The 14,527-nt window shown below is 37.9% G+C and overlaps 2 protein-coding genes across 2 annotated transcripts in view; one reads left to right on the top strand and one right to left on the bottom strand.

Annotated features, from left to right (window-relative positions):
* The window catches only part of LOC6577520 (insulin-like growth factor-binding protein complex acid labile subunit), a 74,025-nt gene that overhangs the window by 32,058 nt on the left and 27,440 nt on the right, over positions 1-14,527 (bottom strand). Inside the window, exon 3 of the mRNA XM_002003449.4 lies at positions 10,383-10,403. The gene's annotated coding sequence lies outside the window, so the exon portion shown is untranslated. The remainder of the gene's footprint in view (positions 1-10,382; positions 10,404-14,527) is intronic.
* Positions 9,024-9,797, top strand: LOC6577519 (eukaryotic translation initiation factor eIF1). Its single transcript, XM_002003448.4, has one exon. The coding sequence runs from the start codon at positions 9,294-9,296 to the stop codon at positions 9,624-9,626; it is 333 nt and encodes a 110-aa protein (XP_002003484.2). The 5' UTR covers positions 9,024-9,293; the 3' UTR covers positions 9,627-9,797.

The following is a 14,527-nucleotide window of genomic DNA, read 5'->3' as shown; positions in this document are numbered from 1 at the left end:
GCTGCTGTTGTTGTTGTTGCTGTGGTAAAATACGCTCTGGCCATATGTTTGCTTTGTCATCCAGAGCTGGTCGTAATTAAGTTGGGCAAGGCTCTCTCTCACGCTTTGATGTGTGAGCTCAGACACAGACACAAAAGGAAGTCCATGGCGAAAAGTTTTTGCTTAATGACTGAATCAAGCGCAAGTTTCCTCAACTTTTTAACACACATTAATGTGAAATAATTTGCATACTTTGAGGCCGCACTTCAGGCCGAGTGAAAAGTATGCCGCAACTATTCGACGAGCACGGAAAAGTGCTTTAATTGCTAGGCCCAAGACTACAAAAAGCAAAGCAAAGCAAAGGAAAAAAAACGAGAAGAGTGTTGCGAAAAATGGGTAGTAATAAATCTAAGCACAGCGGGCAGCAGGCATAAAAATGCGAGTATTCCTCAAGATAAGCCAACTACAGGCGCTTATCTGAGCACAAATGCCAGGCCAAATCCCTTGTCGACAATTTGAAACATTTAAAGACTGAGACCGAGATTTCGGCCATGGCTATTGCCTTATTCCCTTTATTGTGCGCCCTGTAATGCTCATGATGGACGCTGTTAATCTATAAATAAAAGCGGAAAAAAAAAAAAATACAAGAGAGTGCACAAATCCTGGTAACCAACTTCCAGATCCCTTTTCCATTCTGCTTTGCCTGCTTCAAGCCAAAAACTGTTGCGTTGCCTGGGCTGATATATTCCACTCTTGGCCAGTTTCCGGGCCGAAAGTATATTAAAGGTATTAGGCTGACAGATGCCAAGCACAGCCCGAAAGAGATATATATTTTTAGCTGCATATCGTCGTGTGCGTGTTTGTCTAGGCATTACTCATACGCCGTGTATTGCCATTTAAGCTGTTTGATAATTTTACGCTCGGCTAGGCTACAAATATTAACTTTCAATTACTTAACTGACTGACTGATGATGTCAAACGAATATATATACACCTATATATGTTTGTATCTGTATATCTGACTAGATGATGACTCTCGGCAGGCTTTCAGCGCTGTATAAACAGTTGATGCTTTATTTGCTTTCAGCTGCCTTTTCATGTCTAATCAAATAACGTGCGTATCTTGCGCTTAAGCAAGCAAAATTAAACCTGCCCATATGCGGCGTATACGTAATGCATAAACGTCAAAGCGAACTTTCGCGAGAATTCCGCTTGAATTGCGCTGTGAGGATCACAAAACGTGGCTATGACTGAGAGTGTGAAAGGAAAAAAGAGATGGAGTGAAAAGTGTGAGTGTGTGTGTGTGCAAAGAGAGCGGATGTCATGTACAGTTAGAGCTTAAATCGGTAAATTGCAAAAACATGTTGAATGCACAAGTGTGAGCTTATTTTTGTACTCGTTGTTGCTGCTGCATGACTGATGAGTGTGAAGAGCAAAAGTGAGTGTGAGTGTCTGAGTGTGTGAGTGAATGAGTGAATCACTTGTGCAACCGAGTCAAGTATAAGCACATGACTGTATGTATGTGTGTGTGTGTACAGTTAACCACAACTTTCAGCCCTGCCCACTGATGCGGAAACAAGAAGTAGAACATCCCAAACAAAGCATTGCCAAAAATCAAGCAGACAGCTGCGAAGCCCCCGCTGACGGTGCCAGCTGCCGTCAAGTGTTCGGTCTTCGAGCACAATGACAAACATTGACTGACCCGAATAGCAGCGGGCTTCAGCAGATTTTCATTTTACCTCAAAAAGCGTATGCAATTTCCCTGAGGCAACGCCTTCCAACACTTGCGCTCTTGCCTTTGTTCTACATGCGGCTAATTGCAAAATAATGTTCAGCTACAAATGGAATTAAGTGAATATTTAGGCAGGTTAAAAAAAAAGGTTTGAAAGCCTTTATCAGATGTGCCTGACAAGGAAAAATACATACTGATGTGACTGTATGTACTTATATATTGCGTTTCTCATTCATGTTTTCCGTCTGAGCTGCGCATATCAACGAATTCCTGGTGTGTCGCTAAACTCTTTTTAAATGCTCCTACTCGTTCAATTGTCTTTGACCAAGTGTGACTTCTCGTCCACTCTCGAAACTTCTAATCATGGTCGCATATTCTTGTTCATCGAAAGCACAGCGAGCTGCTGCGAACGACATAACTAGCTGTCTCGCTCTCACCCAGCAACACCCGGGATCACGTTCAGCAACTGCTATTGTTGTCTCTCTCTTAGTGACAGTGCATCCTTTAAATGCACTACAATGCTAAATCAATCGATTAACACGATCTCAGGATATCAAATTGCAATTTCAACAACCGTCTAATATCGCACTGATACACTGAGACATATATTTAGATATACAGGTAGTTCTATTTGACACTGAAAGACGTATTTAAGAAGTATGATAAAACCAAACAGGTCAGATAAATCTACTTCACTAGGAGTTCATCAATATTGGCTAATCAATTGCTTAAAATATAGATACTCCCAACATTTTGTTCACTAGATATCCGCCGCATTGTTAGCATGCTTGGATGGCTTCAGATTTCGATGGCATCCATAATCCCTTCAATTGATGACAACAGATGTAATACAAAAATTTACATTGTATTAATGCATTACCAACTGAGATGAAATTACGGCAAATTTTTCATATATTGTATTTTGGCAATACTTTAGTCAGATGCAAGATAATAATTATATGATATATCACCAGAATGCTCGCTCCTCAACACGACATAAGCAGAGCCTGAACGCATTAGTTTGCTTATGTGTATGAGTGCGCCCAGAGTAAATTAACGCGATAACTCATAAGAGGATATGAGAGCTTATGAGAAGCGTGATATTAACCTATGAATATTTATGTATCTGGAAAGCAAATATATATGTCTATATTATCAGCGATGTATGCTAACTTCAAAGCAAAACTCAGCTGAGGGAATCTAATGAATATTATTAAGTTTCACGGCAGAAGAAAAATCTGATCTGAAATCTTCAAATATAAATACGAGAGAGTTTCCGTACCAAGAAAAAATCAGCTCTAGGCCAATATCAGGCGAAAACTAAAATATTAGTTTAAAATTTGGATTTTTGTTATTTCTTGAATTGAATTTAAGATATATGTTTTGGCAATTTGCAAGCATTTTAGCAATATAATAAAATTGTAATTTGATATAAACAACTTTACACAAAAAAAAGCAAATAAAACAAAGCTGGGAAAAGAATAGAAAACGGAAAGAGCCGAAGGAACTCTCAGCCACGACGGAAACAGCTTAAAATGCTTACAAATTTTCTTGAGAGGGTCTATAGAAAAAAAACCATTAAAAAAACCGACCGGCCGCAGGCGTCATAAAAAAAATGAACATTTCAAATGCCGAAAGTTGATGTCGAAATGAATGCAAACATAAAACAGCCGCCAATTGATTGAGATGTAATCAAAGGAGCTGCCCCAAACAGCAAACCGAAGAAGAAAAAAAGAACAACAACTAAATAAAATAAAAATACAAAAAATACAAAATAAGTGGAAAAAGTAAGAGAAGGGAAAATGAAGCGAACTAGCATATCCAGTGAAAATGACAGCGCAAAAAGTAACAGAAACTCATATTACGTATACGCAGTGCGGACCCAGAAAACATATGCGTCCAAATGCAAATGCTAACTGAGGTTAAATGTGCGCTTCATTTGAGGCGCACAGCTACATCAAGGCAGCACATAAATTACAAGCAATATTTATATGCGCATGACTAATTTGTGAATCGGATGTGTGGGTGTGCGTGTGTGTGTGTGTGTCGTCTTTTGATGCTGTGACTGAAAAGTTGCGGCATTCATATTTTATTAGCCACAAGTCAGTAAGTTTCGGTCATTGCTCAGCGCGGGCTCTAATCAATTTATTAATCAAATAGGTTCAGCACAACAAACAAACAAACACACACACACACACACACACATACGTAGAGACAGCTCGTCTGCAACATATATAATTTATGTGGCATGTATGTGTGACAAATTGTGCCTGGGGCCAAGTTTTGATGTGGCTGTTTCTTTCGCCTTATTGTTGTTATTTCGTGTCATACTTTTTCGTCAAAGAAAACATCTCGAGACCATAACGTCTGTGTCGAAGTCCTGCTTGCCTATGTGTGTGTGTTTGACTAGTCCCAAAAAAGTGTTACAAATTTTACGGCATTTTCTTCCATTTTTTCTTTCATTTTGGCTAACGGTTTAAAGAGCTAAAGCTAAAGCCAACAGCATCTTTTTTTCTTCGTTATTCTTCTTTCTATTTCTTTTTTTTTTTTTTGCTTCATTCCTAGCCAAGCGAAGACACGAAAAAAGGTCAACAAAACGCTCGAGGTTAGATGAGAGCCAATGCAAAATGCCGGCGGCTGGAGGCAGCAGGAGGCGTTCATTCAGTTTCAAAGGATGTAGTAAAAAGTGTTTTCTTTCTTTCTTTATTTCTGTTTGCTACTTTTACGATTTTTGGGTTGGACATAAGACGAAGAAGAAGAAGCAGCAGCAGACACTAATGTCGCTCATCTTTTATTAATATTTCTTTGAGATTTTCTCTACATATATATATATATATTTTCTTACTTACGAGAGTTTTATGCGACGCTGCCGTGGGACGCTCGTTATACGCGTGACATGTTCGTTCTGCCATCGGGCAGTTGATTGACCTGCACACAAATCGCTTTAAGTTTTCTTTTATACATTCAGCAATTGATTAGGGGCAAACATTTGCAATTTACTAATTCAATTTTGTGGCCGATCAGTCAATGGCAAGCATATCATATCAATTAGTAAGTCAACTGGCCCTAGTCTCTTCTTCAGCTAGTAAAATCAAAGGTGAGTCGCAAGTTAAACCGCTTTACATAAATTTTGCATGCAGCATTTTTTTTTCTCTCTCTCTCTTTCAACTCATTTCCGCTACGTCACTTTGTCGCTAATTTTCCATTTACCGTGCAACGGAAATTGTTTTTTAATGTGGCTGACAGTCTTAAACTATTTAACCTGATGTGCAGCGCTCACTCAGTGGAGCGCTCGCTCGCTCGGCAAGGGTGAACTGTCAGCTATTTATCAATGGAAAATCAATGAAGCCCAAACCTTTTTTTTCACTATCTCGTTCTCCCCACCTCTCTCTGGGCTTACCCGGCATAAGTACTTTATGGTTTAGTGTGTCGTTAAAGGAAGCTACCCGAGAGAGAGAGAGAGAGAGAAAAAAATAGTAAAATCATTTTCAGCAGAACTGCGTGTCATGCGATAAAGCTGTGCAGGTAGGTCACTGACACACACACGCACACACTTGATAGCACGTGATTGTATGTGTGTTTAGGTTCAATTGCCTGCTCGCATGCCACTACGTTTTGTTGCTCTGCCCCAAACACTTTGACTAAACATCCGCTGCAATGTTTTGACATTGTGGATTACAATAAAAGCGGTTTTATTTGTTTGCCCCGCTGTCTGTCGGACTGGCAGGCATGCCTGTCACCTAGGTGATGGCAGAAGAAATGACAGAGCGCCGACTATGAATGTGTTTGGCCATGGCATTCATTAGTTGGCCACACACCACACGAGCCGTTTATCACATGTCAACCTGCAATTTAACCTCATTATTGATTGCTGCACTCAGATGACTCTCAGAGTGTGTGAGTATGTGTGTGTGTGTGTGTGTGTGTGTGTGACACACATGAAGTGATTTGGAATTAAGGATTAAGTTGTCAGACCAAATTTATTGAATCAACACATCAAGGCCAAGAAAAATTGTAATTGAGCAAGCAGAGAAGCACTAAAGTGCTCTTAATCAGAGTCTCATTCTGGCTGTTGAGCTGTTGATATATAAGATTGTATAGAACGCAGCTATTAAATATCGAAGCGATGTAAGTGGAGTAAGAAGTTGGTGCAAAATGGCAAAGGCATTTTGAATATGGGATGAAAATCATTTTTGTCGTCATTTTCAATTTGATACTGAAATAAGAATTTTTTTATTTATAATTTTTTTTTTTTACTAAAAATAAAAATTGTGAAGTGTGGAAACCATGGCATTAAAATTTGATAGCGTAACAACATAATTGGTACGGAATAAAAAATTTAGATATAAATGGAATCTAAGTATCAGGTGTATTTTAAGCCGCAACAAAACAAAAAATATTTGATTTAATATAATTGAAGAAGGTCTAAAAATAATTTTACTTTATCATGATTTTATCTATGTGGCTGACTGTTTTGTGGTTCCAGTGCATTCCTTACGATTGTCTTCTTGAAGGCATTTAGAAGAGAAACTTTGTCATTCTAAAAAGTCCCCACCATAAGATTACTTCTTAAACAAAAATGGTGTTTATTCTTATGTCCCCCACCATGAAAAAAAAAAAAAAAAAAACTGCAGCCATCAGCTGTTGAATGCATTTTCAATAAAACAAGCTTTGCCAGCTCAAAGATGTAAGAGTGTAAGGGTCTCTTTTCAACGGCTGCAGGGTAATATACTCTTGTAATATACCAGCAATAAGGGCTTAAAATCTCAGTTGTTCCAGCTTGTTGTGGACCTCAATACGAAACTTATTTATTTCTGTTTAGCTTAAATGCTTTCGGTCCAGACAATAAGAAGCTGAAATTTTGAATTGAATATTATATTATATATTCAAAGTTGTCAAAGAAAATCTACATATTTTCCCACATATTTCACATTTTCACATTTCCACATTTCACTCGCATCATATTTAAATGAGTTTTGCTCTTTGGCCCATATAAATTAGTATTTAATTTCATAAATTATTTTGAATAATTCATAAACCTTTTGTATTTAACTTAAATTTAATCAATTTAATCATAAACAGGCACACACACACACACACACACACGCACACACGTAGGGAAATTTTAATTTGCTTGAGTGAAAATTAGAAATTCTTGCACATGGCTCGGCAGCATATAAAATTATTTTTGGCACAATTTGCGGAGTCATCAAGTTGGGCAAATAACCAAGGCAAATTGCACTGTGTAATCGTCTACGGCTGCTTTTCAGCTTTGCTCAACTCAATTTCGCCATTTGCCAAACAGAACAGAATGATTGTGGAGCTCTTTGGAGGTAGCAGCATTTGGCCGGGCATTATAATTATATATAAAGAACTGTATGCGCTTTTTACACAGCAAATAATAAAAGTAAAAGCAAGTTTACCTTTTTGTTGTACCTGTTTATGACAGCTCTGACACACACACACACACACAAAGGAAGTCTCACTCTCTCTCAGTCTCTCTCTCTCTCTCGTCCTTTCTCTCTCTGTCTTTGTGTGCTCGACAAGCAACACTTGCAACTTTTACGATTTTCAAATGATGTACGTACAAATTCATAGAATTTTATATTTTACAGCGCCCAAAAGTATGCAGCGGCACATACCTGTGCATGTGCATGTGTGTGTGCGTGTGTGTGTACGTGTGTTACAGTTTTTAGTTGTTTAGTGGGTAGTATGTGCTCGTGTGTTTGTGTCTGTGGGTGTAATTTTTCATTATTTGCCGCACACGCCCACCGCGCCCTGTTTCCGCGTCGCATTCATCATATTTTCCGCTGGAACTTTTTGCTGCCCGGCGGGTACACACAATTGTACATTCGTCTATCACTTGGAATGAGTTTTGATGTTGGGCATCATATAAGCAATTAAAACTCAGCACCGCATTTAATGCAAATTTGCTTTACCGGACTGATAAATTACCAATGTTACGTGGTCCAGCTGTATAGCGGGAGAAACAAAAAGAGAATCGAAGTCCATCAGGCCACATGACAGCTTCATTATAAGCGAAAAGCACATGGATCGAGCCATGAGGCCGGAGAAAACTTTTTAATTTAGTTTCACAAAGAAAATTATACACCGGAATCATCATCAGCGTCAGGTGCTTCGCTGTGACTATGGCAAATATATGCATGTGATTCGGCAGCAAAACTTTTTGTTGCCTACTTTTCTGCGCACTCACTCACACTAAATGCAAATTTTCTAATTTGATTTTGTGCTTGCGTAGCTACCTTTTGCCGCTTCCTTCCCCCTCCCCTTGTTCCATTGTTCTTTCGGTTTTTGTTTTTTTCTATTTCATGTTTCTTTTATGCCGTGGCCATAAAATGGGCATCAATACAGGCAGCATTTAGATATTGCATACTCTACATTATATATATGCGTGTGCTTATGCCTTAACATGAGTCTTTTGTCGAGGACAAAGTTGGATTTGAAGGCTTAAGAAACAGCATTTGCTTTCAAAGTGCAGCTCATGAAACTTGCCTCTCCTGTTGGAGCTGAAATCTGATTTATTTCCAAGACTTAAGAACAGATTCAATACTGTGCACTAGGTGTTGAATATTGCTTAATTTCATGGTGAACTTTTTGATATTAAGCTGATATTGCTCGTATGGGCACAATAAGTAGCCAATAAGCTCAGAAACAGGAGTACCTTGTATGGCTTCTATAAATATTATTATTTTAAATTAATAAAAAAAAAAAAAAAAAAATTTCCTTCTGCTTAGAAAGAGCATTAGTTAGTCGTTTCGTTTTACTGTACATCTGCTTAACATCTTTTTTTTTGGTTGCCTCACATTCGGTTTTTTTTTTTTTTTTTTTTTTGCTTTTCTGCAACCGCAGAAAATTAATCAAGCAAAAAACATTCTTTGTTACGCAACAGCGCCAAGAGCGCGCAATGCTTGAGCAATACCTTTCGCTACAATTTGAAAATTGAATTTACGTTTTTCTTACGGCTCACAATAGAGCGAACGAGCGTAGCAACAGCAGGCGGCACTTATCGAATTTGATGTAGTCATAAAAGAGCTCTGTTCAATTTCATAAATTGAATAATAATTGCACTTAAAGTGCCTGAGAACCCGGGGGCTAGGGGGCGCCAAAGAAATCTGTCCAGCTTATTAGCTTTAATTACCGTTGCAAAAAGGGGGGCGGAAAAGGCCGGAGGGCCGTGCGCTAATTTGGCAGACTTCATTAGTTTTCATTGGATTGCCCAGGCAAATGAACCAGAGCCGAGCTGAGTAGGCTGGGCCATTGTTATCGAAAATCGAAACTCAATTCAATTCAGGGATGGAGATTTATTTAAGTCATAGCAGGTTTAGATAATTTTATCTGTAGTTCAGTGCTGCATTTAATAAATATTTTGGTTGCCATACAAAAAACAATAGTCATAAAATTCCGATATACAGGCTAACAAAATATATAAAAAAAAAAAGAAATATATATTTAAACAAATTAAATCGTTCCGAAAAGTCAGAAGAAAAGAAAAGCTATTATTCTCGTGCTCATCCTTTGATTTCGTTTATTCACAGTCAGCGATTTCTGCACAGCTCTTCGCATGTCCATTCAGAATCTCAATTCGCGCGATCCTTTCGCCGATGCCATCAAGGGACCCGATGACGACATTCAGGACGGCCTTGTCCACATACGCATCCAACAGCGCAACGGCCGCAAAACTTTAACCACTGTCCAGGGTTTGTCGGCCGAGTACGATCTCAAGAAAATCGTGCGCTCCTGCAAGAAGGAATTCGCATGCAACGGCACCGTCATTGAGCATCCCGAATACGGCGAAGTCCTGCAGCTCCAGGGCGATCAGCGCGAGAACATTTGCCAGTGGCTGACCAAGGTGGGCCTGGCCAAGGCCGATCGCCTCAAGGTGCATGGCTTCTGAGCGTGCCTACGCAGCCGGGACAATCAACATCACATCAATGGGATTAAAAAAGACATAGGCAAAGCAAAGGCAAAAGCAAAACTAACTAAAAAAGAGAAACAACACACAAAGTTTAAAATGCCTCATTTTTAGTTAAATATCTAATTAAAAGTTTCACCGTTCTGCAGTGCATGCTTCGTGTTTTTAATTGGGCATCTATTAAATTCTTATACTTTATATATTTAAATATATGTATGTATATACATGTATTTGTACAGAAAAATTGTGTGTGACTGCTGGTGAATTATTTATTATTCACATAATGAATCTAGTCTTGAATTGCTTTAGTACACAAACATTCAGTTTCCTGTAACTTTGTTTACGAATTCTTTTGGAAATTGAGACGAAAGTTATGAAGAGATACACTCCATACAAATATATATTGCCATCAAAAGAGGAAAGTCATGAACAACACTTCAGTTGATGGCAACTTGCAAACTGCCATGATATTCTGACCTCTCAATAAAAAGCTATTCCACACTTAAGTAATATATCAAAAGTGCAATCCTGCTGTCCTCCCATTGCTTTTATGCTCTCAACTAATATTATTATAATTACTTCAAGCTTAACCAATACGAAAATTGAAACACATTCATTATATCCCAATGAATCTCAAAATGTTTTCATATTAATCTAGGCATTATAATAATTAATCTTACATCTAAAAAAAATCGCATTAGACTTGGCCAAGTCATTAAAACTTCTGCTCCTACTTACCTTTGCTTTGGCGACCCAAGTCTGCAAAAGAACCAAGAGAATTATTCATTAGTGACATAATTGATTTCATATGAGCAAAGTTGAGCCACACTCAAATGCTAACCACATCGGGGCTCACATGCCCAAGTCCGGATAAGCTGATGCCAAGCAGATTCATGGCCAGTTTATGTTTATGTCAAAGCCAAAGCCAAGAGCAAGAGACTTGGGTAACAATTTTTTCCTTTTTTTTCAAGTGTTTTATGTGTGGCAAAACGAACGCCCACTGCGCCACGCCCAGTTACCTTGGCTGTGCATCAGAGATATCGTGGCGAATGCAGAGTCAAGTAAGCTGGCTTAAGGGACAGCAAACAGTTGAAAGTGCCAAAGGGTCAGCTGCAAAATTTATGAAAAATCATAACTTTCAATGACACAAGAGAGGATGAGCTAAACGGGTATGACTGACTGCCTAATGCGCTGCATAAAGGCACTAAATACAAAGTGAAACTTAAAGAAAATTTCTTGAAACTCGAAATTTTTCACACAGAATAAGTAAAGCACAGAAAGAAAACATATTTTTCCAAAGCAGCTGAGACATGTGGAAAGCTAATATGCCCATTTTAAACTCTTATTCAGCTGTATAAAAATATGTTTGCAAAATTGTGCGAATTCTTTAGTGAATGGCGTTTTTGCGCGCTTTTATAAATGTTTGTTGTGGCTGCCATTTATCATGGGAAATGCCAGAATTAGCACACAGCCAAATACAACTGGCTCTTAGCTGTGGGCGTGTCGTACAGCAAATGTAGGTGTGGCTTAGGGTAATGGGTTGCATCAAGTCCCAGTCGAAAATGGAGTGACACCAACTGCAGCTTAAAAGCTGATGAACCTTTTAGCCCACTTGACAAAGGGGGCGTGACTGCAGCTAGCCAAAGATTTATGTGACTGTATGTGTGTGTGTGCGTTAAGCCATTGGAGAATTAATTCGAAAATTGCTGAACAAAATATTGTAATTGTATTTGAATGCAAGTGCAAGTGCAGCAAGTATTTCATTAAAATTATATCAAGCAGACTATCATTAGGAGCCAGGCAGGGCTAGGCAGGGCGCCACGAATCGTTGGACTCGGGCGTGCAAGATTCAATTATGTTGCAACTCTTAAGACCTGTAGCCAGGCTCAAGTTGCTTCTTCTTCTGCTGCTGCTGCTGCTGCTGCTACTGCTCCTGCTCGTCCTTCTGCTCCTGCTGCTCCTGCTGCTGCTGCCGAGAGTTAATCAGTTTTGCTAACTTCATTTGCGCGCCAGCGTAGGAAACAGGGCAAAACTTATGCCTGTGCCGGGGCAGCAGCAGCTGCAGCTGATTCTACGACGCTTGCTCTTGAGCTGAATGCCAGCCAATTTCATGCATTGCAATCATTTACAAAAGTTTCGGCTGCAGCCTCTGTTTACTACTTAGACGTGTTTCACACGACAAATGCTCAGCTCGCTCGGCAAGCAACACAAAAATCTCAAGGTAATGCAGCTAAAGAGCTTGCGGAAGGCTGTGCGCAAAGAGTTTTGGGTAGCAACTTTAAGCGAAAATAAGACGAGTTTCAGCACAGTAGCCTTTATCCAATTATTTAAAGATTTAACGACAAATAAGAGTTGGTCTGGTGTTGAGTTGCAAGATGAATTTAGTGCACCTAAGTGCTGAGATTAAATTAAATTTAAAAAATATAAAAGAAAGATAAGTGAAGAAAATATACAAGTTTCATATAATTTGGCAAAGTAAAATATTTAAACAAATATTTTAGCAAATATTAAACTAAGAATTAAAATGGCAAAAAATACCCAAAAATATATACCCAATATATTTAGAAAATAAAGTATTAAACTAAAAATACATATTAAAATAAAAAATTTAAATAGCAAAAATTAAAAGGAAAGTAAAATATAGAAATTAAATAAAATAATATAAAATATATTAATATATTTATTTAAAAAATTGTCAGAGAAAATAAATAAGAAAAATGAAAATGATTTGCCGGACGTTCTGAAGAAGTTTTCTATGATAAATACGATTTCTCTAATAGACCGTCTATTGTGACCTTATTGTTGTTGTTGTAAATGAGACTAAGTCCTCTAAAGTCCTCCGACTGACGCATGATACTCTACCACCTCAGTTGAAATTGAATATGTAAATATTTTGTCCAGCTAAAACGAATTTTATTTTCAATAATTATTTTAAATGCTTATTTTCATTGTAGTAAAGCTCTCAAATTCTTGTAAATTTCCACAACGCAGCATACGTATAAGTAACCTTCACATAGACTTATCAATAAAAGTAAATTTTCACACAGTAAACTCAAGCTTAAGGTCAAACTATAAGTTATAAAACAGAAAACTGTTGATAAAGCTTGGTAATTGACTGAAGTTTACCTACATTTACCTCACAATTTTATTTTCAATATTTATAAAACAAAAATCAATTGAATTAAGCATGAATGTAACGATAGACAGACAGGAATTATCTATCATTTATTCAATTTGGCTATAAATCAAAGTCCACTTCAAAAGGCCAACAATTACCAAACAATTAAATTGTCACATTTAACGCCAACGGCAAACTTGCCCGATGGACGGCTCAGTGCCAGGGCATATAAAAACACAAATAAAAAGCTAAAACGTCTAAGACAACGACAAAAGAGCAACAAAATCAATGGAGTGCTCTGTGGTCTCTCGACACCTCTGTGCCCGCCGTTCTCCCCTTCCATTTACCGGCAAGTTCGTTTCCACTTCCGCCCAGGCAGAGGAAATGGAAAAAGTGCACAACTTGAAGCATAATACGAGCTCCGCTGGCCAAGCAAATTGAATAGAATTGGTAGCAATGCTATGCGCTGCCGTCAAGGCCAAATGGCCAGTAAATCGGGCACAGGACTCAATGTCTGTTTCCATTATTTATTTGCTGCAAATTAAAGCCAAAGGGACAGACAGACAGGCAGACCGACGAGCGTGCTGCTGCTGCATAGCAAAAGGGCGAGTTCGACCAAGTCAAGTGTCAGCATAAATGAAATTTCCCACCACAAACTTCCGGCTGGCATCGCAATGTGTTCTTGGCCGCCGGGTGCGGGGTGGGACGCTGTCCTGGTGGTTGTTAACAATGCATGTGCCTTAACAGAATGAACGAATAAAAAAAAAAAAAAATACAAAACCAAACAAAGTAAAGCAAATAGGGGCCAACTCTGAACTTTTTAGCGGTTTCACTTTCGCTACCATCGACACACTTCGCTGGCCATAAAGTGCAACAAAACGTGAACATGAGCAAAAGGGAGAGACGGTCTGCCGGCAGGAGGCAACTGTTTGAGCATGTTTCAGCTCATAGAATGCGCACACAATTCAATTGCAGCGTCATTTCCGCTTCCGACAGATACCCTAGATACCCTAGAAATGGGTAAAATCATACTTAATAAGTTATTTATCTTAAATAATATGCTTAAACAAATTTTTAATATATAAACAAATGTATATTTGATTGCGAAATGTAAAAATATGCTTTTAAATGATTGATACTAAAATATCTATATATGTATATATCAATGTATTTGTACTGGGATTCTCATTCAAAAAGTTAAAAAAAAAAAATTAAAATAAAAATAAAAAAACATAGTAATAAATATATAGTATAAGTATTTAAATATTTGTATACAATATAATACAAAGTATTTTACTTAAATAAAAGAATATTTATTAAAAGATCAACTATAATTAAGCTTGATAATTTTTTTTTTTTTTTTTATTATATTTTATATAATTTTTTTTTTTTTTTTCTTAAAAAAGATAAAATTATTAACTTCACTTCACCTTATCGCAGTAAAAGAATTTTTAAACAAACTGTAAATGAAATTTTTCAGGGCATACTATATTCGATCAATGTAAACTCAAAACATTCCTTCTTGTCCATTTTGAATGCATGGGTCGCTCTTTTGTGGCCGCACACAAATGAGCCGCATCATTTCCGATTTTTTTGCGTAGCTCTTTGTTGGTTTTTGCCAATTGCGAAGGTGTGCAAGTAGTTAAATCATGCGAAGAGTGATAAAGTGTGGGGGAGGGAGGGCAAGTTGCAGTAGGTAGGTAGTTGACTTACAGATAAAAAAGGCAGTCTGTGCATATAAAGCAACAACAACAACAAATTGCAC

Source organism: Drosophila mojavensis, unplaced genomic scaffold (genome assembly GCF_018153725.1).
Source record: "Drosophila mojavensis isolate 15081-1352.22 unplaced genomic scaffold, ASM1815372v1 contig_36, whole genome shotgun sequence".
NCBI classification, from domain to species: domain Eukaryota; kingdom Metazoa; phylum Arthropoda; class Insecta; order Diptera; family Drosophilidae; genus Drosophila; species Drosophila mojavensis.
Note: the sequence above shows the minus strand (reverse complement) of the source record. Positions and strands in the feature narration are given on the sequence as shown.

Bases quoted from the DNA above. Each gene is read 5' to 3' on its own strand.
- LOC6577519 (XM_002003448.4), top strand. From the start codon at position 9,294: ATGTCCATTCAGAATCTCAATTCGCGCGATCCTTTCGCCGATGCCATC.